Genomic DNA, 20,792 nt, shown 5'->3' on the forward strand with positions numbered 1-20,792 from the left:
TGTCCGTATATGAATGATGCAGATAAACACTGCCACGTGCACACTCGTCCCCCACCCCCCCCCCCCCCCCCTTAGCAGATGGGCGGCCCAAGTGCTGCGAGCGACGTTGCTATTTAGAGGCAGAGCTGCACACGAGGGGTGGTGTGGCCGGCACCCATCACACTCGGCGGTTATCTTTGCCTTCGACAGTGGCGATCTGCACATCGTACCGGGCATTCATCGAAGGTGCAATCAGAGTATTGAAATTCATGTAATCGGCGAAATTTGGAAGTACAATTGAATTGACAAAGGTATTTTTTCCCAGATTAAATTATCAATATTCTTCACATTTTATAGCAAAAGGGAGTTTTGCGGAGTATTAACTGTTGTTTCTACAACACAATCCTTAAATTAGGGATAGCAGCAAATTTGATCATTCTGCACAGTTTACTGCTTTGTTTCAGCGTGTTTGTATTTTCGCAAATTCTAAGTATATGTATAATAGACACAAACCATAAAACAAATCCTTCAGCATTGTATAGCGTTTAATGATCGCTGTAGCCTGCAGGTAACGTTATATCTCACCTTTGTAAAACCGACTGTGAAAAAATCATAGATTTTCTTCAAATAGCAAAGTTGCTGCAAAGCACAATATATCCATTTATTGAACCGGTTAAAATGGCAACTGCAAAACATTTTTGGGGATATTTTTTATTTATTCCGGAGCACCAAAAAAACATTTCAGTTTTTGGTTATGAACAATAACGCTCAAACCTGGTGTTTGGTTCGATTCGACTCTGCCTGTGGAGGTTAACATCAATGGACACGTTTCCATATAGCGTTAATAAAAAATCTGACACGTAACTTCACCTTCACATTAACAAATTTTGATGCCACCATTTTATTATTATTTAAACCCCGTACCATTTAAACGTGTTTGTAAAATAGCCCAAACGAATGTGCACGAGAAAGCTAAATGAGTGTAGGGACACATTTGCATGTGTTTCACATATATTACACCCGCGTGTCCATTACTTGTGTGGCTGCTGCGATTTGTATTAATTTATTTAAAAAGTAAGCTCGGACTAAATGAGCTGTGCGCTCTACTTTCAATTGTGCTTTTGGCCGCAGTAATAACATGAACAGGCGCTTACATTACTTGTAACGTCCATCCTCGATACAATTAGTATGCATATGTTCTGCAACTTCATTTTACTTAAAGTGGACAAGATTCATTTTATTTTAATTTAAGGAACGTTGTAATGGGTATGAAATGTGAAACTACAACATTTATAAAGGGGGAGGGGGGAATGAGACTGAGTTTGTGAAAAATATACATAAACCGACGGAGAGTAAAAATCCAGTGGAACTTTACAAAGCCACGTGCGCGTGCAATGGTCACATTATAGGCTTCCGATGTTGGGGAAGCTTTTGAGTTTTTCAGGGAAGTCGTCTTTGTAGAGGACTGGATCTGCTCGGTGTTCGACGGTCTTGAGGGGCATAGTCTCGAACACCGACGCAAACTTGTTGATGCACTCCGACCTACGGTGGGGGGGGGGGGGGGTGCGGAGTCCACGTGAGACAACGCCACGGTTGTGCCATGAACCCGGCGCGTGCGCACGGAGGGCTTCACCCACTCCATGTTGGGTAAAAACGGACAACGGTATCGACATGTACATGGAAATGCATTTTAAGTCTGTCGCCCATTTTGGCCTTCCAGGCCCATATTACCGGGCAGTTTGTATGGTAAGTAAACTCTGTAATATTGGTCTGGAACTCCAACAGGAACAGTTTATTTTATGTATGTGCAAACATCCAGAACATAAATTGATTTAAAGCTTTCGTGACTGCAGGGATTCATATTCTTGATTCTTTCTGTAAAGTCACGTATTATTTTATAATTTCCCTTCTACGTGACTTTACTGAAAGAACCAAGAATATGTATCCAGAACATAGTTCTGTTTATTTATGCATATTTTTTACCCAGAATGCACTAGAACACAATGGATTAATCTACTCCATCTTGCATCATTCGCAGGAGCAGCCCTGCTGGGCTAATCACGAGTCGTTTACCGGGATGCTCTGTTTATTTTATTCAACAGTGTCATAAAGGGTGGCTTTCATTAAGTTCCATAAAACTCGCTTACAAGGGGGTTGTTTTTTTTTAATGAGTACCTTCTTATGCGGAATTTATGTTTACGGGAGGGTTCTGTCTTTCGGGTTATTTGTAACACAGAATCAGTGTCACGAATAACCTGAAAGACAATTCAGCGTTAAAAGGAAAAGTAAATGTTGAAGATGTGGCAAAGCTTTATTATAAGAACCCACTGCAAAGCGTGAGTTTTAAATGTAATTGTTTTTCAATATAACCATTGCACACCACTTTCTTAAAGAAACTGCTGTGAGCTTGGATTTTCTTTTATTAATATGTTTTCATTTCTCTTATTTGGCACTTAACATACTTTAGCCTTAGAAATGAACATTTTTTTTAAAGCTCTCTGGCACCAAGTGCTATAGATTACAGTCGGCTGATATTTTGTGCAAAAATTCTATTGTTTTAACTTAACAAGAGTGTGGCTATATTTATTTATTTCTCGAAACGAAAAATAAAATACGGCCTATTAAAAAAAGCCCCGAGAAAGTTTGGGTGGCGTCCAAAAATTACGAATTTTTTTTTTGACAAACTAAACTATGTTTTCTAAAGTTATTTTTACATAATTGCCCATAAGCATGCACAGCATCCCAAAGGGATGTGAAAACAGATTGATGTGAGTATGACCACATCCAGTTTCCTTTTAAAAATAAATTGAGATGCTAAGGATTCCTCGTGCCCCCATAAATCAAAAGCTCACTCTTAAATGATAGTTTGAGGCTCTCTACGCCCAGCCAACAGTCGCAACATGAAAGCGGCCCAAACCCCCCCCAGCCCCCTTCACCCGACTCGTGATTAAACGCTAGCGCAAATATCGGTTTGACCCCGTCGCTACTCCGGAGCCCACATGTTGCAAAGGGCGCGAGCACCACCCCGCCCACACCCCTTCCCCCGGTGAAGGATTGCCGGTAAGTGCCCCATACGTCACGGCGCACAGGCCCTGTCGGCTCGCGAAGCTGCCTCGCTCCGTCAGCGATCAGCTGCTCGCCCCACTGGCTCGTGGGGTGAGAGTGGTGGCACGTGCGTGTACACGTGTGCGTGCGTCTATGTTGTGCGTGGGGAGCGGTGGTGTGGTGGTTGGCGCGCTGCGCTACGAACCCGGCAACCCGAGTTCAGTTCCCGCTCGCGGCTTCCAACGACAGTGACGATTATCTGAACCGTGATCTGAACTGGTCCTGGGCCTCCCATAGGTTGACTCGGCCACAAATGAGTGCTGGTGCAGTGTGTAAACATCCCCAACTGGGGAGACAAAGGCGGCTGAGCGTGGTGCTGGTCACCCACTCCCCCGTGTGTGCCGTGTTGGCCTTCATAGGAGTTCACTAACAGCACTTGCCCTAACAGTCCGTTAAGGTTATATGGGGGATTTGTGTGCGTGAGGGCGAGCGTTGGGCCTCACCGCTCCACCATATGGGTCTGGTCCAGGGACAGCCCATCAATCGCCGTGCACTCTGGGCACTTGAACTTCTTCCGCGGGGTCACCTGCGGAGAGAGCGGAGCGGAACGGCGAGCGCGTGTGAGGCTACGGACAGAACAGCAGCAGCACAAGAATTACAACTTTGTTGACAATGACGGAGCAGGGTATCCTGAGGCTCGTGGCGCTATGTTTACAACTGCACGCATCGCGCAATCGTCCAGATAAGCATGCATCGTGCAATGTTGTTTTGTATGCACTCAAATATGCAGATGTGTTGAGAACTTCGTGTCACGAGTAATTCACGGCATAGGAAGGTCTTCAGAATTAAGACCACACAAGTGCTCTTCTAAATTCAATTATCAAGGCCTCGCTGTCTTGCAAACAAGGGCGTTTTTCGTCAATTGAGGCATTCAAATAGAGGAACGATTATGGCAGATCGTTGCAAATAAATGAAAGATGAATGTTTAATTGCTTTGAGTCTTAAGCTCACGATATGGGAATTAAATAATGTGTAAGTATCAATGGTTTTTCCGCTCACATATGACGTATGCAATGACATTCGTGGCAATGTTTCAAAAATTCTTAAAACAGAATCGTACAATACCATTTTGGAGTCCTCTGGCATTCATACGCAACCACGTCTCCGGACACCGCACAACACACAACACAGTGGGGCATGTTTACCATGCGGTACTACGGCCCTGAATTGTCACAATTCATCGAATCCAACTGGGTGGACAGGGGAGTAACATTCTGCCATTCATCACACTCAACACTGCACCGCTTTGACATCCGCACAAGGAGCGCCGATCAAAACGGCGCGGAGAGAATGCTCTTGCCCCCTCCGACAAAAACCATCTTCCCCGCGGACAGAGGGACAACCACCGAGGAGGTTTTCAGCGCGCCGCAACTCTAAAACGCACCGGACAACGACACGTACAGAGGGATCACACATCCCCCCCCGAGCCCAAGACGGGCCCGCGCCTGATTAACACATCAACAAGGGGCGGTGCGCGTGCCCTCTTGGTTCGTCGCTCCAGAACTGCCAATATCGCACAGCCACTTCTTTAGCGGCGTTCCCACTGCAGCTTGCGCCCGGAGCAGGCGGGACAAGAGTCCAGAAGAGCAAAAGCCCTGACTCAAGGGTGAGCGTGTGAACGAACACACACACATGCAAGGCCACCCCAGCAAGTACCCCAGCACCATGTTTTTACAATAAGCTTCCTTTTTTTTTAACACCACACATCCTGCAAAAAATCCTATACGCATTTTCCACTTTTTTCCTTTCTCCCTCCCCCAAGAGGTTCCTTTTTTCCCCTCCTGTAAAATATAATTCCTCTAGACCTGAAAGGCCACAAACCAGATAAACTCTCTAGCAGAATAAGCATATGGAAAACGCATCAGGCCTATTTTCAACCAAAGTGACTATAAATAAAACTTATTTTCATTGAAACACTTAAGAATGTTGGATCAAACACCCTAATGAGGCACTAAAAGTGTGCTTAGTATCAAGAAAGCTTCAGGACAATTGAATACCGTATCATGCTGCTGTTGCGATTTTAACATTGCATTCAAAAGTCACCCCTTGTCCACCGAATTCTTTAGCACTCTTGAACCGGCACAGCTGACGAGAGAGACATCTCTAAGTGGCCTGAGACTAACCCTTTGAACGATCCACAATCAACCATGTGCGCCGCATCGTTGGGAAAGTGTCCACACGAGATCTCGTCGAACAAACTAGTTGCTTGAACAGTATTCCGCAAGCATTCCCGATGCTTTTCTGCCAACCGCACCTGCTGCTTTTATTCAACCGACAAGGGCACGGAAGTTAATTTTTTCCTGGAATGCACGGATTTTTCGCCATCGAACGCACGGCAAAGAAAGCGGCGTTAGGCTTTCTTGCACGTGCCTGTACACGGTCCAACAAATGTAGAAACTAAAAAAAAAATGTAAATATTGCCCTTTCCCTTGTGTTTTGTAAAAAATACAATCAAACGGCCGCAAACAACATTGGACTGTGATCTCGGAACCAAGTAAAATAACGGACGTGAAATTCTCCCACCTTCTGACAACCTAAATAAACCGCGAAATGCTGCCGAGCCAGCATGCGCTACGGAAAAGAAAAAAAAGGAGAAGAAGCAGGCTATCCTGAAGCACAGCCAAACAGTACGCAGACGAGACCCAGAACAGGCCAGAAAAGAATTCCAATCATTTGCACGAGGGCCTTCAAAGGCATCATAGCTACTGCAGACTAAATCCCCCACAACAGACGCGGCAATAAATAATTTGGCTTTAAAAGTCTCACTGGCTGGCCTTGTCCATTGGCCAGCAACGCAAAACCACCAAGCAGGTCCCAATCTCAGACAGACAAAAGCCACTCAAGGCAATAATCATTTTTAACAAGCAAGGCACACACAGTTACTCGAAGCATGTTACATGGTCTGTGCTATGTTTACACTACTTACTTGCTATTCGTGGATTGCAAGGTCACACGTTATTCAAGCAATGAATACAATAGCAGGGGGTTACGAATCATTCCATTGAATATTCAGATAACGTGGAATTAAGTTAAGTCACATGTTGATGATCTAGGAATTTAATAATGCAATTACTGAAATGACAACTGAATGCTGTTGAAATTGAATATGTAGACAAATAAACATTGCTCTGCCAGGCTATAAAAATATCCTTTGTTGCAGCAATCAAACTTCGCTGGGAAATACATCATAATACAAGGAATTAATTACTATATCAACCTCTTCACGTGCATTAACTTGTTAACAAGCCGCTGTCTGAAGTAAATTAAATCAGATTAAAACAATTATTGGACCGATTTAACCCCCCCCCCCTCCATCTTCAAGGGATAATCAAATAAGGTTGTCGAATATTCTTTGAGTCTTTCGGTAAAGTCACATAGATTGGTTCAAAGAAAATTTTAAAAATAACAAAAAAACTACGATGTTTCGATCGCAACACCGCTCGTGTCGATCGAAACGCGTTGGAGTTTTTAGATTTTTTTGTTATTTTGTTATTTTCTTTGAACCTATCTTCGTGACTTTACCGAAAGACCAAAATATGAATTCCTGCAGTCAAGAAAGCTTTAAGTCAAGATTTAAGGTTGTCGAAGTTTTTAGTAAACGAGAAGAGAAATTGCTCATGAAGTTCAACAAATACAATATTTGATGACATCAACAAAGGAATCCTCTTGCATAGTTTTTTTGGAGGTTGTGCTCCTGTATGTACGTATGTAGAACTTCTTTCGCACAGTACGTCGACAACCATGCTAATCGGAGCTGCTGTTTACTGAAGTTCCTGAAACAGCTCCAAGCACGTGGAGCAAAACGTCAGACATCACGCCGAACAACGTGTGGTCGCAACCCAGAAACACATCCACTTAGAAAACCAACATTTACAATTTCGAAGAAATGTATCGAATTTGTTGTTCGCACTATTACACCGCCTGTACAATCGCAAACAATTACAGAAAACGCAAAATCTACAACTACTCTGATGAAACGATTTGCAAAAATGTGCCAGCATAATTTCCCCCCCCCCTCCTTTCTCTCATTTCACGTTTTTTGTCTCCTTTTTCTTCTTCCCTTTTAACATTTTTTGGGGCACTGTAAAGTTCTTATCCATGAGCAGTCTCACTGTACTCTGGATTTTCCCACTGCGTGTGCACATTCTGCTTCCAGGCCAACGCTCCCGCGGGCGCCCAGCGCAGCAGGCTTAAAAAAAAAAGTCTTAAACATTCCCACTCCAGTGCTTTTATTAAACTTTATTGGACAAGAGCTACTTTCATGTGGTCTGCGACTGCACGATTTCTCCCCCCTACCCAACTATCCCTTTTTATTCATCCGAAACAATTTTTTCTCTCCCTAGAAAAGCTGTTGATATTGATATTTTAGTCTGTACACACTTCATGAGAGAGAATGCTGCCATGGTGAACTTTCATTACAGAGGTCGCCGGTTCAATCCCCCCAGCACGGCAGTTGAAACAAAGGGGGGGCAGGTTTCTAAAATCTCTCCACCTCTATACGTGTTCACCGCAGTCGCTCGACCGGCAGGTCGCGTGCGGTGGGATGAAGTGTGGGTTACCCCCCCCCCGCCTCTTCCGGGATGTTTGGCCAGCGTGAAAGAGTAGGCCAAATACCTTTAGAGGGGGGACTTTATACATCCTCGAGTGGAGGTCCCTTCAGCGGGCAAAGGCAGAGAAGCGAGCAATTGCAGGGGCTACGCCTTTTCATTTATTTCACACTCGCACGCCGCTGTTTTATTCACAAAGGTGTGTACTTGTCGCAGTAAAAACGAACTGGACGCTTGTTTTGCGGTGAATTGGGAGTGCAGACAATGATGGGTCCACCTTCCCATCCGCTGACGCGCCTGCGGTCCTCTGGAAATTGTGGGAGAAATGCCCCTCGGCAGGGTGCAGAACGCCTCTCTACCTGCAGTTCTGACAGCGCTGTGTAGGAATCTCACTGCTAACTGAGTGCGTATTCACCTTACAGGTTTTTCTAGCTTGCTAATACAGAATCGCTATCAATAAGAGCCTGCTTGGGATGTTTGCAGAATTTCTGTGCGAGTTCAATGCAAGATAGCGAGAAGCGATGATGTGTCCGGAAGAAACTGAACGTGGACGTAGAGAGAGGAGAGAACGCTTTGACCCCGACACCCAGGGGTCAGACACCCGCATGTACATCTCTGCGATGTGTCATCGGATTGTGCCGCGTGTTGTTTGGCGTGACGTCCGACGTTTCGCACCACGAGCTGGGAGCTTCTTTGGTTCATCACAAGGAACAACACGGGGTACAACCCGAAAACACATTGAAACGCTTGCACAGCAACAACCGAAATGACCTATGCAGAAGGTCAGAAAGCTATTTTTTGCGGAGCCCCTTACAGACACCGACTCATTGCTAAGAAGTTGGGTATCACACACAAAAACACACAGACTGCCTTTATAGACAGTAACACACAAAGCATGGCTCATTGCTAAAAACTTCCGATTCAGAACACACGCCCCTCACATATGCCAAACAACCTGGCCTTCGAGTCGCTATAATTAGTCGCACCATCAGAAAACCAATCGAGTGCACTGGCAAGAAAGCTATATAGTAAATGTAGCTTTGCTTCAAATAAAGGAGGGTTAAATACAACTAATAACGTCCGTGCAGCAATTCACTGAGACAAAATTAAGTGTACGCTACATGGAATGGAATATCTTTCCAGAAAATATATCAATGGATTTTTAAGAAACACGTTGCTGCATTACTCATACGCAACTCTCGTTTCTGGAAAATATATATATACATGAAATGCTGGGTGCGGCCAGAGCAAAATATCGCATGTCAGGCACCACCGCACAGTTGATGCCTTTTCAATATGGGAATAATGGAAATGACACAAGGTGCTTGGACTGCAGAAGTCTGTATCAATTTGCCTCGAGGCAGTTTAGACAACCTCCTACTGCACTTCAAGCTTTATTTTTCGATTGCAGTTTTGGCATTTATAATCAGGACACTTTTCCAGTCCTTTCTCAATTCACTACGTATGCATTTAGAAATTATTTCGCACCGTACGGAGCCAACCGCGCTAATCGGAGGTGCGGGTGACGGACTCCCCACGCCAAGTTGGTCGCGGGGAGTTGGGGTGACCATACTTCACCACAGTTTAACACGTAGGCTTTTCGCGACCAATGCCATCAATAATACGGGTTTTTTTGTGTTAGATCGCGGTACTCGTAACGAATTGGCACGTTCTGTTTACGTGAGAAACCTTACTAAATTGGCTGTGTCAGGTGTTGGCGGGTTTAACGACACATTTATATATTTACACGATCTAACTCAAAAAGCCTGTATTATGGATAGTTCAGCACGTTGGTCAGTGCGGGTTGGGGGAGTGGGTGCTCAGGACCGGTTCTGGTATTGCTCGTCAATTGAACTTCGGTCGGTGTGTTGAAAGCGTAGTGCGATAACCACTGCGCCACCACCCCACCTCGTTTGACACTATACATATTTCGTTTTTCGTTACATGTTTCCAGAGCTGCGTGATGTTACTTTAAAATCTGCGCAACAATGCGTTACGAACTATTGGACTACATTTCGATTTAAAGCTTTCGTGACTACCAGGGATTCATCTTCTTGGTTCTTTCGGTAAAGTCACGTAGAAAGGAAATGATAAAATAATAAAAATAAAACATAATAAAATACAATTCTCATGACGTTTCGGCCACAACGCAAGACAGAGGACTACAATTAAAACGCTCGGTTGGAGCAAATAAGGAACCAAGAAATAATACAAAATCTATACAATGACCTGGGGAAGAATAATCGTAAAGGCAATTCCAGTGAACCGTGAAGCCAAGCGGTCAAGGGCACGTTGGGGATTTCCACATCGGGCTGGTTTATGGGACACGAGGCTGGGACTTAAAGTGCGCGCGCAGGTGCTCAGCATTGTTAACAATGAACCCCCCACCACATGTGGCCTGACCTTGATGGGAGGTTTCCCAGTGACGTTCGACACCAGGAAGTTCATGGCAATGTCCTCACAGTTCATGTGGTTATCGACCCAGCCTTTGATATCGCCAGGCATTTTGTAGGTGTATAGGTAGTTGAAATACTGCAACAACAAAACACACACACACACGAGGTTCATTGTTCACAGTGAATAGATTCGATTCTCAAACATCCAAATCAGGACGTACCTGAAAATGAGACTTAAGAACGAGCGAGGGATTTCAAGGAGGATTATTCAATCCTGTTATTAAATCATCTATGACCCACGAGCGTGACCAAATCACTCGGAATGCTGCTCCAATCTTGTGAAATCCTGGAAGCTAAGCGGGATTTGAGCCTGGGTGTTCCTTGTAATTAACGACCACCATGCATGACGGGCGTTAAAGAGGTGCGCAGAATTTCGTGGTGGGGGTGGGTGAGGGGGGGACAACACAGAGCAGTGCGGCAAACAAAGAAATCCTCCTCACTACCTTGTGGTAGAAGGCAGCTCCGGTGAGCACCATGGACACCTCGTTCGTCCACTCGGACTCGTACTTCCACTTGGCGGCCTCGTGGTCCCAGAGGTGCAGGCGGCCAGGGTAGCCCACGAGGCGGTCTGGGAACTCCCTCCACACCTGGTGGAATGCGCGCAACGGACGGCAAGGATGGCTCAGTCAATGACTCCCGCAGCGTACAAGGGGACAACGAACTGGTTTGTGCGTTGTGTTGTTTTTACTTTTTATAAGAGCTCGGCAACAAACCACAAACTGTAACTAGGGGGTGGGAGGCCCGGAAACTCCACGGACAAAAGCACAAATTCAGTTCTCCTGGGTTTCGGGGAGGGAAGAAAACTTGACTCCGTACTCCGCTCACGTACGTATGTCCGTACGTACGTGCACTGAACTTCTTTCAAACCGCGCGTAGCCAACCGTGCTAATCGGAGGTGCGGGGGAAGGACAACTAAACACAACGAGGACTACAAGCAGGAGTGGACATTTTTACATGCCGGGGGGGGGGGGGAGATAAGGGAAGAGGAACAAAAGGGGATAGAAGGAGCAGCGGTGGTGGGTCAACTTAGTGGATGCAATGAAATACGCAACGATCATGATTTTACTGGAACAGCTCTGCGATCTGTTTTCGGGTCTTCTTCTGGTAGCTGACGAGGGCTCCCCCAGCGCGCTTATTTCCCAGGGGTCAGACGAGATCGGGCGCATTTAGGTTGCTTTGGTCAAAGGTCAACGAGTGCAAGTCAATTCGAAATCAACACCGAGAATCTGATGTTCACTCCCAAGCGTAATAACCCAATAAAGTGCACCGTCTGTTACATAGTCGATGTAAAAATAATAGATCCCCCCAATTCCTTCACGACCACCCCTCCCTCCCTCCTCCTTCTCCCCGCTCCCTCGATCTTCTTCCTTAAGATCTTCTTCCCTTCTCTTCCCCTCCCCACACAAAAGAACAACGCACCCTGCTCACGGTCCGCATTTGGGTGGGGCGGTGAGCTCAATCCCCTTCTTCATCTAAACCCAGGAGAATAGAGTTCAGGACTTACGTCCAAGGAGTTTATTTGTAGGCCCCTCCCTGAGTCGTGGTCTGTGCTCTGTACCGGTCTTTTATTGAAATATAACAAAAACATTTTTTTAAGATCCCCTGACGTCATTTTCCATCGTGTACCCAATGTCAAGGGTTAAAATTTACCGAATTAAAAAACATTACCTGAAAATAACTTAATACGGGCTATATATATGTATATCTGTTTAAAACGTAGGCTTTCGCGACCAATATTCACCACCCGACACAGCCAGTAAGGTTTCTCACATAAACAAAAACGGGCCAATTAGTTACAACTTTACAATTATAAATGTTGTGGATTTACTCTCCAACACACCGGTGGGCTGATTTAATAACCAATTGGTGCATTTTCTTTACGTCACAAACCTTACTGGCTGTGTCGGGCGGTGGATTACGACACATTTATAATTTTGCGATCTAACCCAAAAAAATTGATTATGAATATACATCTAACAATCATTGCCCCCCTACTGGCAAATGCCCCAGGGTCAATCTTGCAAATGGGACTCTCTATCCTGGTCTCTAGAGTTCTCGCCCAGTTAAACAAAATACACCTTAAACTTGTGAACGGGTATCCATCATTATAAACTGAATTTTTGCCATCACCGGCTTTGCAATATTGGTAATTGGAAGCGTGTAATGTTCAACACACGTAAAACAATTTATTTTGATTGGGAACAAGTGCACTGTACAGGAAATAATAATAATAATGATGACGATCAACTCTGTCGAAAACAGCGGCCTCTGGGTCAGGCACAGGTGCTGGGTATTAACTGTGGGCTGCTCCACTTAGTAAAGGGATGTTCCATGCATCTTGTCCACACTAGGAGTCCACACGTGGGTTCTTTTCCAATAAAGTTGACTTTATTTATATAAGATGATCACAATTTTTTTATTTATTTCAATACAAAACAAAATATCTTCTTGGTTCTTTCGGTAGAGTCACGTAGAAGGGAAGTAATAAAATAATAAAAATAAAACATAATAAAACAATTCTCACGACGTTTCGGCTACAACGCAAGCAGCCGTCTTCAGGTGAAGAATGAGACACTGCCAAGCTAGGAGCTTATATATAAGCTGAGTTGGAGGTGGAAGAAGAAGAGAGCCTTAACAAAAGAATGTGCATATCAAGAGGAATTTAGCATATTCATGGGAAATGAATATGCTAAAATGAATGAATATGCTAAATTCTTCTTGATATGCACATTCTTTTGTTAAGGCTCTCTTCTTCTTCCACCTCCAACTCAGCTTATATATAAGCTCCTAGCTTGGCAGTGTCTCATTCTTCACCTGAAGACGGCTGCTTGCGTTGTAGCCGAAACGTCGTGAGAATTGTTTTATTATGTTTTATTTTTATTATTTTATTACTTCCCTTCTACGTGACTTTACCGAAAGAACCAAGAAGATGAATCCCTGCAGTCACGAAAGCTTTAAATCGAAAAAAAAGCAAAAAAAATAGTTTACCGACATTTTTCTATCCACTGTGGGATGAAGGGCTTCGCCAATTTGGGTGGTTTATGGAGGTTGTCTGACCATATTTCACAATGCTGGTCACTGCGGATCTGGAAATAATGGGGTGGGGGGGGGCGGGGTGGGGGGTTGCGCAGGGCTGGTGATTATATCACTCGGCAGTGATGTTTGCTACGGCTGGGAATCAAACTCAGGTTAGCGGGATTCATAGCGTAGGGATTCATAGCGTATTGTGCTAACCATTGCACCACTGCTCCAATCTATTATTAATGAGGTGCTTCAATTCAGAATGCAGCTCCCCAAGTGCACAATATCGCATGTAACGATTGATATCAACATAGCATGAAAAACTAGCATCACAAAAAGACAATTACCGAAAACCTAATATAATGACAGTGATCATCAGCTTGATATGCAAACCTACAAAGATTAGTTTTCAATCTTTTGCGCATAATGCAACTGTCAGTCATTTTCTAAAGATGTTCACAAATCAAACCTTTTCACATGACACTAACATTCTTAATCTCGCATGGCAATCACTTACATGCAAAACTGTAAAACATTTCTGAAGTCTAAAGAAGTTGGCACTTTATTTTGATCCAATAGCCTATTTGTCCATTTCAAGTAGAAGTTGTGACATAAAGAGCAGGTCCCTTGCCTGTAAGATCGGCAGTTGGCCAGCATTAATTCCAGCAATCTGACCGAGTTTGTCTTGAAAAAAAATGCTGCTGAAATGATGCCCTCCCAGAAAGCCATGCGGCCGATGGGTTTTGTGAGATATACTTTAAAAAAAAATTGGTATGTGGAGAGACGGACACATGCAATGAGACATTGTCTGCATGTGTGTTATTTGTAAATGGTGCAACAGACTTTGTTCTGTGATATTCACACCTTCCAGACATCAACCTACAACTCGGTTCTCAGCGAGTGACGTTGCACTGTATACGTTGTGTACAACCGTGTAACGGTTTCAGATTCTTAGGCTGCCGCATTCCTGTCTATTTTGTAACGTCCGTAAGCGAGGCAGCCGCAAGGCCTGTGCAGTATCCCGGCGAATTTCTGGCTGCGGATATTAATGTGCGCTGCGAGTATCAGCGTTAATAAAACCACACGGCAGCCTCAAGTAGGATTAACACCAACTCCCTTCAGCCAAAATACAAATGTTCAGTGTCGTTACTATTATCTACAAGGTTTTAATTTATAAAGGAACGTATAAAGTACAGTTGCAAACTCACATATCTGACTTGCTGGGGGACTGAGGTACAGGCGGATATTTCAACAGCTCAAATATGTGAACATTTATATGAAATTACAAAAAGGTTAATGGACAAAAAAATAACCCACAAACCGCGTTAAATATGGGAAAAGGCCTGACCGTTCTTGAACGTAAGCGAATGTACGTGAGATTAAGAGGACATTACTTTGTGTGTGAAAAAGTCTACTTGTAAACATCTGTAGAAAATGATAATTGCACCGTGCACAAATACTCAGATTTCTACTGGAGGAATCCATTTACCTATAAAGCTCTCGTTTCACAGACGACAACCAGTAGGGTGTGGGTGATTAATTGGTCAGGGCAGCTTTGTGAAAGTCAAACACGCGACGTTGTACTGTATATCTTTATCAGAATGTTGGGCATCCATCCGCACATTTGTTCCACGTTGGAGAGAAAGAATCTCTCTTATACCGCTCAAGTAGAACATGTGCTGTGGCCTCACCATGAAACTCAAGACGGAACTTTGCAGCGACAGGAATTTCGTATACATGCATATCCCAAAGCCTGTGGCCTACACTTATGTGGTTTGTTAACACAAGCAAATACTAATAACGTTTACTGTATGCTCCAATTCACTCTTCATTTTAAAGGACGTGTGTGTACACAGTATCCGATTCATTTCGCGATGCGTCTAATTAGACCGAGTGCCATTAAACGTCAAAATATTTGGTGCCATTCTGTGCTGTTTTTTTTCCGGGGACTCACAATGAGGGTTTATGTGTTCTACAACACTGCGGTAAGAAGCGCATACAAAAATAAGCCAGGCATAACCTAATAAACAAGAGTTGATTAAACCAACTCCTATGGAATCGTTACTTGGTGAGAACTCAAAAGAAACCTTATTATGCTCACACTGATGTTTGAAGTTGGTATTTTTGGGACAAAAGCTGGGTTGTGATGTGGCCAAAAAGGATCATTTTTGAGCGGCGTGTCAGAATATTGGCAAATGATATAAAAATAATGTCCTGGACCCTTGCACGAGGCGCGGCAGTCCAAACCGCAGGCGTCCGATGAGCTCTTCCAAAATTATTCACTTTTTTTTTGTTCATACGCCTCGCAACTCTTAGCTGAGTTGGCATTCCTCCCCTCTCGACGCTATAAAACTATTCTTTAAATTGTACGATTGTAAAGAAAATACATTGACCAATTTTGCTTCAAAACCTACTGGATGTGTCCCGATGTTAAACCACAGTAAACTTTTGCAGCTAAGAGAAAACCAAATATGTATTGGAAAATAACGAATGGGAGGCAACAAAGGAGGACACGTGGGTTATTGGCTCTGGGTGAAGGGTTGAATTGAGCGGCACTGTTTTTGGGAAAGTGTCCATAGTTTGATGCCTCGATAACATTTATCAAGTGTATCACCGTCCACAATAGAGATACTGGCAGGGTGCTTTTGGTTAGCACTTGTGATCCAGAAGTCTGCAGTTGGATCTCCCGGTTCAACTGTTGACGTTTCTTAAATCCTCCGCCCCCTTACCCAGCAGTATAATTGAGTACACCACAGGAAGTAGATTGGCCGGTTACATGCAATGGAATAATGCTTGGGTACTACTCCCACTGCTTCCACAAGGTTTGGTCAGTGTGGAAGAGAAAGCTGTAAAATACCCTCTCGAGAGGGGCTCATCCCGCAGGTCAAGACCCATCTGCCAACAATGGTGTGATCAAACAATTGCAGGGTTGACCCTTCACCGTCCACAAGATTTAATGTTAGAGCAACATGTCCATTCATTAAGAATAACTCAAATGCGCTATAAGCCAGTGCCAAAAGTAGTTCAATTTGACCCTTATCATAACATATGCAGGCCGGTGGAGATGGCCAAATATATTATCGGCGACATGTCAGCTGGGAGAGAACAGAATACAACCGCGAGACGCGCAGGGAGAGACACAGGAAAATCTGGGCACGGGTCACCAGGAATAAAACTTGGGGCGTCTAGATCTGCGTCCAGATCTGCGGGCGGTACGAACGCGGGCATTTGTTTCACGCCCCTGCAGATAGGGTGCGTGAGGGTGCGTGTGGGTGGGTGGGTGCGTGTGGGTGCATGTGTGTGCGTGTGGGTGGGGGGGGCAGCAGGGGTGGAGTGGTGAAGCGCGCTGTTCTAAGAACCCCGCAAACGAGTTCGATTCCTTCTCATGGTTAATATCATCGACGAAGCGTTGAACTGGCCCTGGGCCACTCCTATGTTGGCTCAGTCTTAAATAAATCTGGTTTGGGGTGTAAAAATCAGTAGTGGGGAGACAAAGGCGTGGTGCTGGCTACACTCCACCCCTTCCGTGTGCCGTGGCCAACTTTCATGGATGCTCGCTAACGGCCTGTAAAAAGGCTATAACGGGGACCTTTGTCTTTGTGCGTGCACGGGTGCACACCAGTTTGCATCGCAATGGAACGCATGAGCAATATTGTGGGCTGTCGACGTCGACGCCAGACCAGAGAGGAGCTGCACAGCTGCCAGCCACGCTGGACCAAAGTCACCACAATTCATCATAATGACAAATTCATTCTTTACGCACTCATCCAGATATAAACTTGGCCTCCAAGCGCACAGCTGCAAACCACTCACCAGCTCCATGCCACTGCCGTCAAAAACCGGCCTGAAGCCTCAATGTGACGATGACACCTGCAAAGCTTAACGGCACCGACATTAATTGAAACCAGCGGTTTCACAACGGCAACGTCCGCGTGGCATCACGGTTTGTGGCTGTGCACCACTGAGCACTTCTTCTTTCGTAGAGCTGATGTCGATGCAGATCATCAACTATAATTTCACACCAATTTGGGTCAAGCCAGATAACCGCATCAGGAGCAGCGACGTGTATCACTGTGATGTCTCCTCCGTATTTGTGGATCGGGGCATTGCATCATGACACGTTGTACGGCCTGTTCTGGATGGACGCAGTCGCACGCTGAAGGGTTTTAACGTTCTTTTTGTGCACCAGGCATCCGCATCTGCCACAGTCTGTACGGACGTGGTTTAGGGTGGACCATAAGTGGAAGATGGCAGCCTTCACGCGGCCCACTCTGTTAAGTGAGAAATCATGATGAATGCCGTCAACGCGACGACCGAACATCGGTCACAGATCTCCTGGTCTCCAGAACAACAACGCAATGAGCACCGCGGTCACAGAACAGCGGTGGACGAACCAAAGGCCCCGCCGCAAGGCTAAGCTTCACTTTCACACGGCACCCACAGTCACATGAGACCTACCGCTTTTGAAACGGGCCACAAACAATCTTCATCTGTCACCACAAGCAAGTAGCTCGACTGCTCTAATCGAGTACCAGAGGTCAATATATATTCGACCTGGCAAAAGCACCGTTTCTAATTCTAGCGTGCTCAATCACCTATCGTCTTTCAAGTCGTCTAAGCACACAAACAATGCCTACAGCCCTGGCGTGGTCAATGTTTAGCATCAACTGATGTGTGGTACGACAAATTTTGCTAGTTTAGGTGGAACCAATGGATATGTTGACCCATGTATGGGCATTCACTTCGTCCCTAGAACAACTGGCGAAAAACAACCTTCGTGGAGTATCCCGGACTGCCTACGACTGGATGCTCCGGCGGCTTAATCCATTTCTCCCGTCCATTGTTTTGATGGGAAAGCAGCCGGCGTCCTTTTGCCGAACTGAAGCTCGCGAGCGATGAGCACGGTGGTTCACAACTATCAATAACAGAGAAGAGCGATGCGGAGTAGCAAAATAAACAGCCAAGAGTAGTGGAAATGGCACGCAAGTGTCTAATCTTGAGTCTTTGCTCCCTGCAACCTGCATCACATTCCTTGACAGCGCTTTTGCTTCCCGCTCGTTGCTACCGTGAACAATGTTACTCGCTGAGCTTCAACGCCGGCCTGTGATTAAGCTATGCTCCAACAAATTCATAATATCACTTGCGTTTTTATACCCGTTGTTATGTGAATATACAATACATTTTTATTTAAAGCTTTCGTGACTGCAGGGATTCATATTCTTGGTTCTTTCGGTAAAGTCACGTAGAAGGGAAATAATAAAAAATATATTAATGTGAAATCCACAGCTGTGGATTTCACACCTGATGATGATTGCTTGTGTTGCAGTCGAAACGTCGTGAGAATTTTTATTGTTTTATATTTATATTATTTTATTATTTCCCTTCTACGTGACTTTACCGAAAAAACCAAGAATATACAATACATGTACCGAGTGAGGCAGTAGGACAGAGAGAACCTGACTGATGCCTCTTTTAGTTGTTCTTTGGGATTACCGCGAGTTTCCCAGCCTCACAGACCCAGACCAAGGCACATTTTGGGATTCGTAGGTTTCAGTGTTAGTGCCCTTGGCCAACAACGACAGCTTTGAACACGCAGCAATGCCGCGTTAAATCACTACGTTTTAATAGACTGTGAGGGCAATGAAGAAATGCGATTGCGCCAAATGTTGGCTATTATACGCTGCCTTTTAAGGCATTGTTATTGACGAATATATCGAGTTCTTTTTTTTTGCTATTGGTGCTTGTGTACCACGGCCAACGCGGCATCCGAAAATAATTCGTTTGTCACAATGTGAATTTGCAACGTTAAACTATAACCACACGGTTTGCGAGACAAACCCGGCGTCCATCTAAATGTCGCTTCGTTCAACTGTAGGCGGGTCTGTGACAGTGAAGCTGGCTCGAAAGAAATCAAGTTGAGATAAATGAAAGGGTTTCGGCGTGTTTTTCTTCCCTGCGAGGGGGGCGATGGGACACAAGAACCCGCCCCCCGTGCGCTCTTTGGAGCACTGCGGACGACGATAGTCGGAGGCTGCACGTGGTCAATGTGCTGTTGACCCACGGGCAGGATATTTTTCGCTTGACACTCATCACGCCGGGCGCTAGCAGCTGTCACAGTGGCGTCACAAGCAAACACCTGAACAAACAAACTTTTCTATATTAAACGTGGGGTTCTGTAATCGAGACAGTCCAATCCCCAGGATCCACCTCCCCTAGTATCGCTAGTATGCCACCGCAGAGCTTTTGGCCGGCGATATCAATCTTTTTATTCCTATCGCCAGAAACCTCCACGAGAGACTCGCGCAACGCGATGGCAACACCGGGGGGCTCGCAAAGAGACATAATTCCGCGCGCCACCCCCCACCGCTCCCCGCCCACCTCCTTGCCCTGGAGGGATTCGGTTAACCAGGATGCATCGGGGCCAAACCAATCTGAAACGCGTCCGAGGCGAGCTGACAAAGACTTAAAAGAGGAAGACGCCGCCAGGACGATGGCGAGCAGCGTGCGGCGGCGGCCTGCTTAACGAGAAGCACTTCGGGGGCCAACGCGCAGCCCCCTCCCCCCCACCCCATCCTTCGGTAATTGAGCACGACACAAGCGCAATGCGCCCCATTAACCGGACACCCGCTGCCCCATCTCCCCCCCCCCCCCCTGCTTCCCCCCCCCACCACGACCACCACCGCCACACACCCCCAGTTTCCGCCAGCCTCCATCACGCTGCCGCCCCCCCCCACCCCTCTCTCGGCGGCCAACATGGCTTCCTCCTGGCAGGCGCCGTTTCTCTGGCGGGCGGTGGCGTTGGCGCCGTCCAGCCTCCATTGGAAACACGTGAGGGGAAGAATGCTCAACCCCAACCCTCGCGACGACGTCTCCCCTCTCAGCGGCATTCACAGCCGTCCCTCTATGACAGCTCCGCACGCAGCATCCATCTCTGTCTCCAAACATGTTATGATTTCAATTAGGCTGGAAAAACTTTTCTTTTTTTGGAGGGGGTTTTTTTTTTTTTCGGAAGGCAGTACTTTTTCGCGAGCCTTCTTGCTTTGAAGAGTGCGGGGCTGCGGGGCGGGGGAGAGAAAACTCGGGGTAAAGCAAAGCGGCGCAGAACTGGCAAAGCCACCACCCCCCCCCCACCCTGCCCCCCCCCCCCACCGCCGCCGCTCCCCCAAAGTCAAACTACAGTGGGAAAACACAGGGAACTCTTTCCATGCAGTGGGCTTCGCCTTGCCAGGACACTTTGCTTGCGGGCTTACTGAAACATTTTTGCGCCCATATTTTCAAAGGATTTGAGTCGAAGGCCTTCGTGAGAAAACTTCTTATTTATGAACTCTCCAGACGATGCTCAACCCTCTCTTTCCTGTGAACCGGCGCACATTCTTCAAACACACTCGAGGGTACACGCACCGCTCCTGCTAACGATACCAAAAATCTCACGTATATAGATCTTTTTAACTTTGCCACGGAGCGAGATATTTTTTTTTTCTATTTCCATTTAACTAGCCACATGGGTACGCAAATCGGCATCAAAGGTGGTTGGGAATGAAATTTGAAAAGTAGGTGTGCCAATCTAACAATCGACTTGTTTTGCAGAGGCATTTATGAACGCATCAGTCCAATTAAAGCTCTACGTTGGGTATTAGTAATTTTCCAAATCACACGGACAGTTCTGGATGTTCCATATAAGGTG

At 45.7% G+C, this 20,792-nt stretch overlaps 1 protein-coding gene across 1 annotated transcript in view; it reads right to left on the minus strand.

The window, feature by feature from the left end:
• Nucleotides 1-491: 491 nt before the first annotated feature.
• EXT2 (exostosin glycosyltransferase 2) overlaps nucleotides 492-20,792 on the minus strand; it is a 74,964-nt gene continuing 54,663 nt past the window's right edge. Inside the window, exons 12-15 of the mRNA XM_078863620.1 lie at nucleotides 10,531-10,674; nucleotides 10,035-10,163; nucleotides 3,528-3,610; nucleotides 492-1,521 (exon numbers count right to left, since the gene is read on the minus strand). Of these exons, the coding sequence (XP_078719746.1) occupies nucleotides 1,383-1,521; nucleotides 3,528-3,610; nucleotides 10,035-10,163; nucleotides 10,531-10,674 (495 nt within the window). The 3' untranslated portion in view covers nucleotides 492-1,382. The remainder of the gene's footprint in view (nucleotides 1,522-3,527; nucleotides 3,611-10,034; nucleotides 10,164-10,530; nucleotides 10,675-20,792) is intronic.

The sequence above is a fragment of the Lampetra fluviatilis genome, chromosome 16 (genome assembly GCF_964198595.1).
Source record: "Lampetra fluviatilis chromosome 16, kcLamFluv1.1, whole genome shotgun sequence".
NCBI lineage: Eukaryota > Metazoa > Chordata > Hyperoartia > Petromyzontiformes > Petromyzontidae > Lampetra > Lampetra fluviatilis.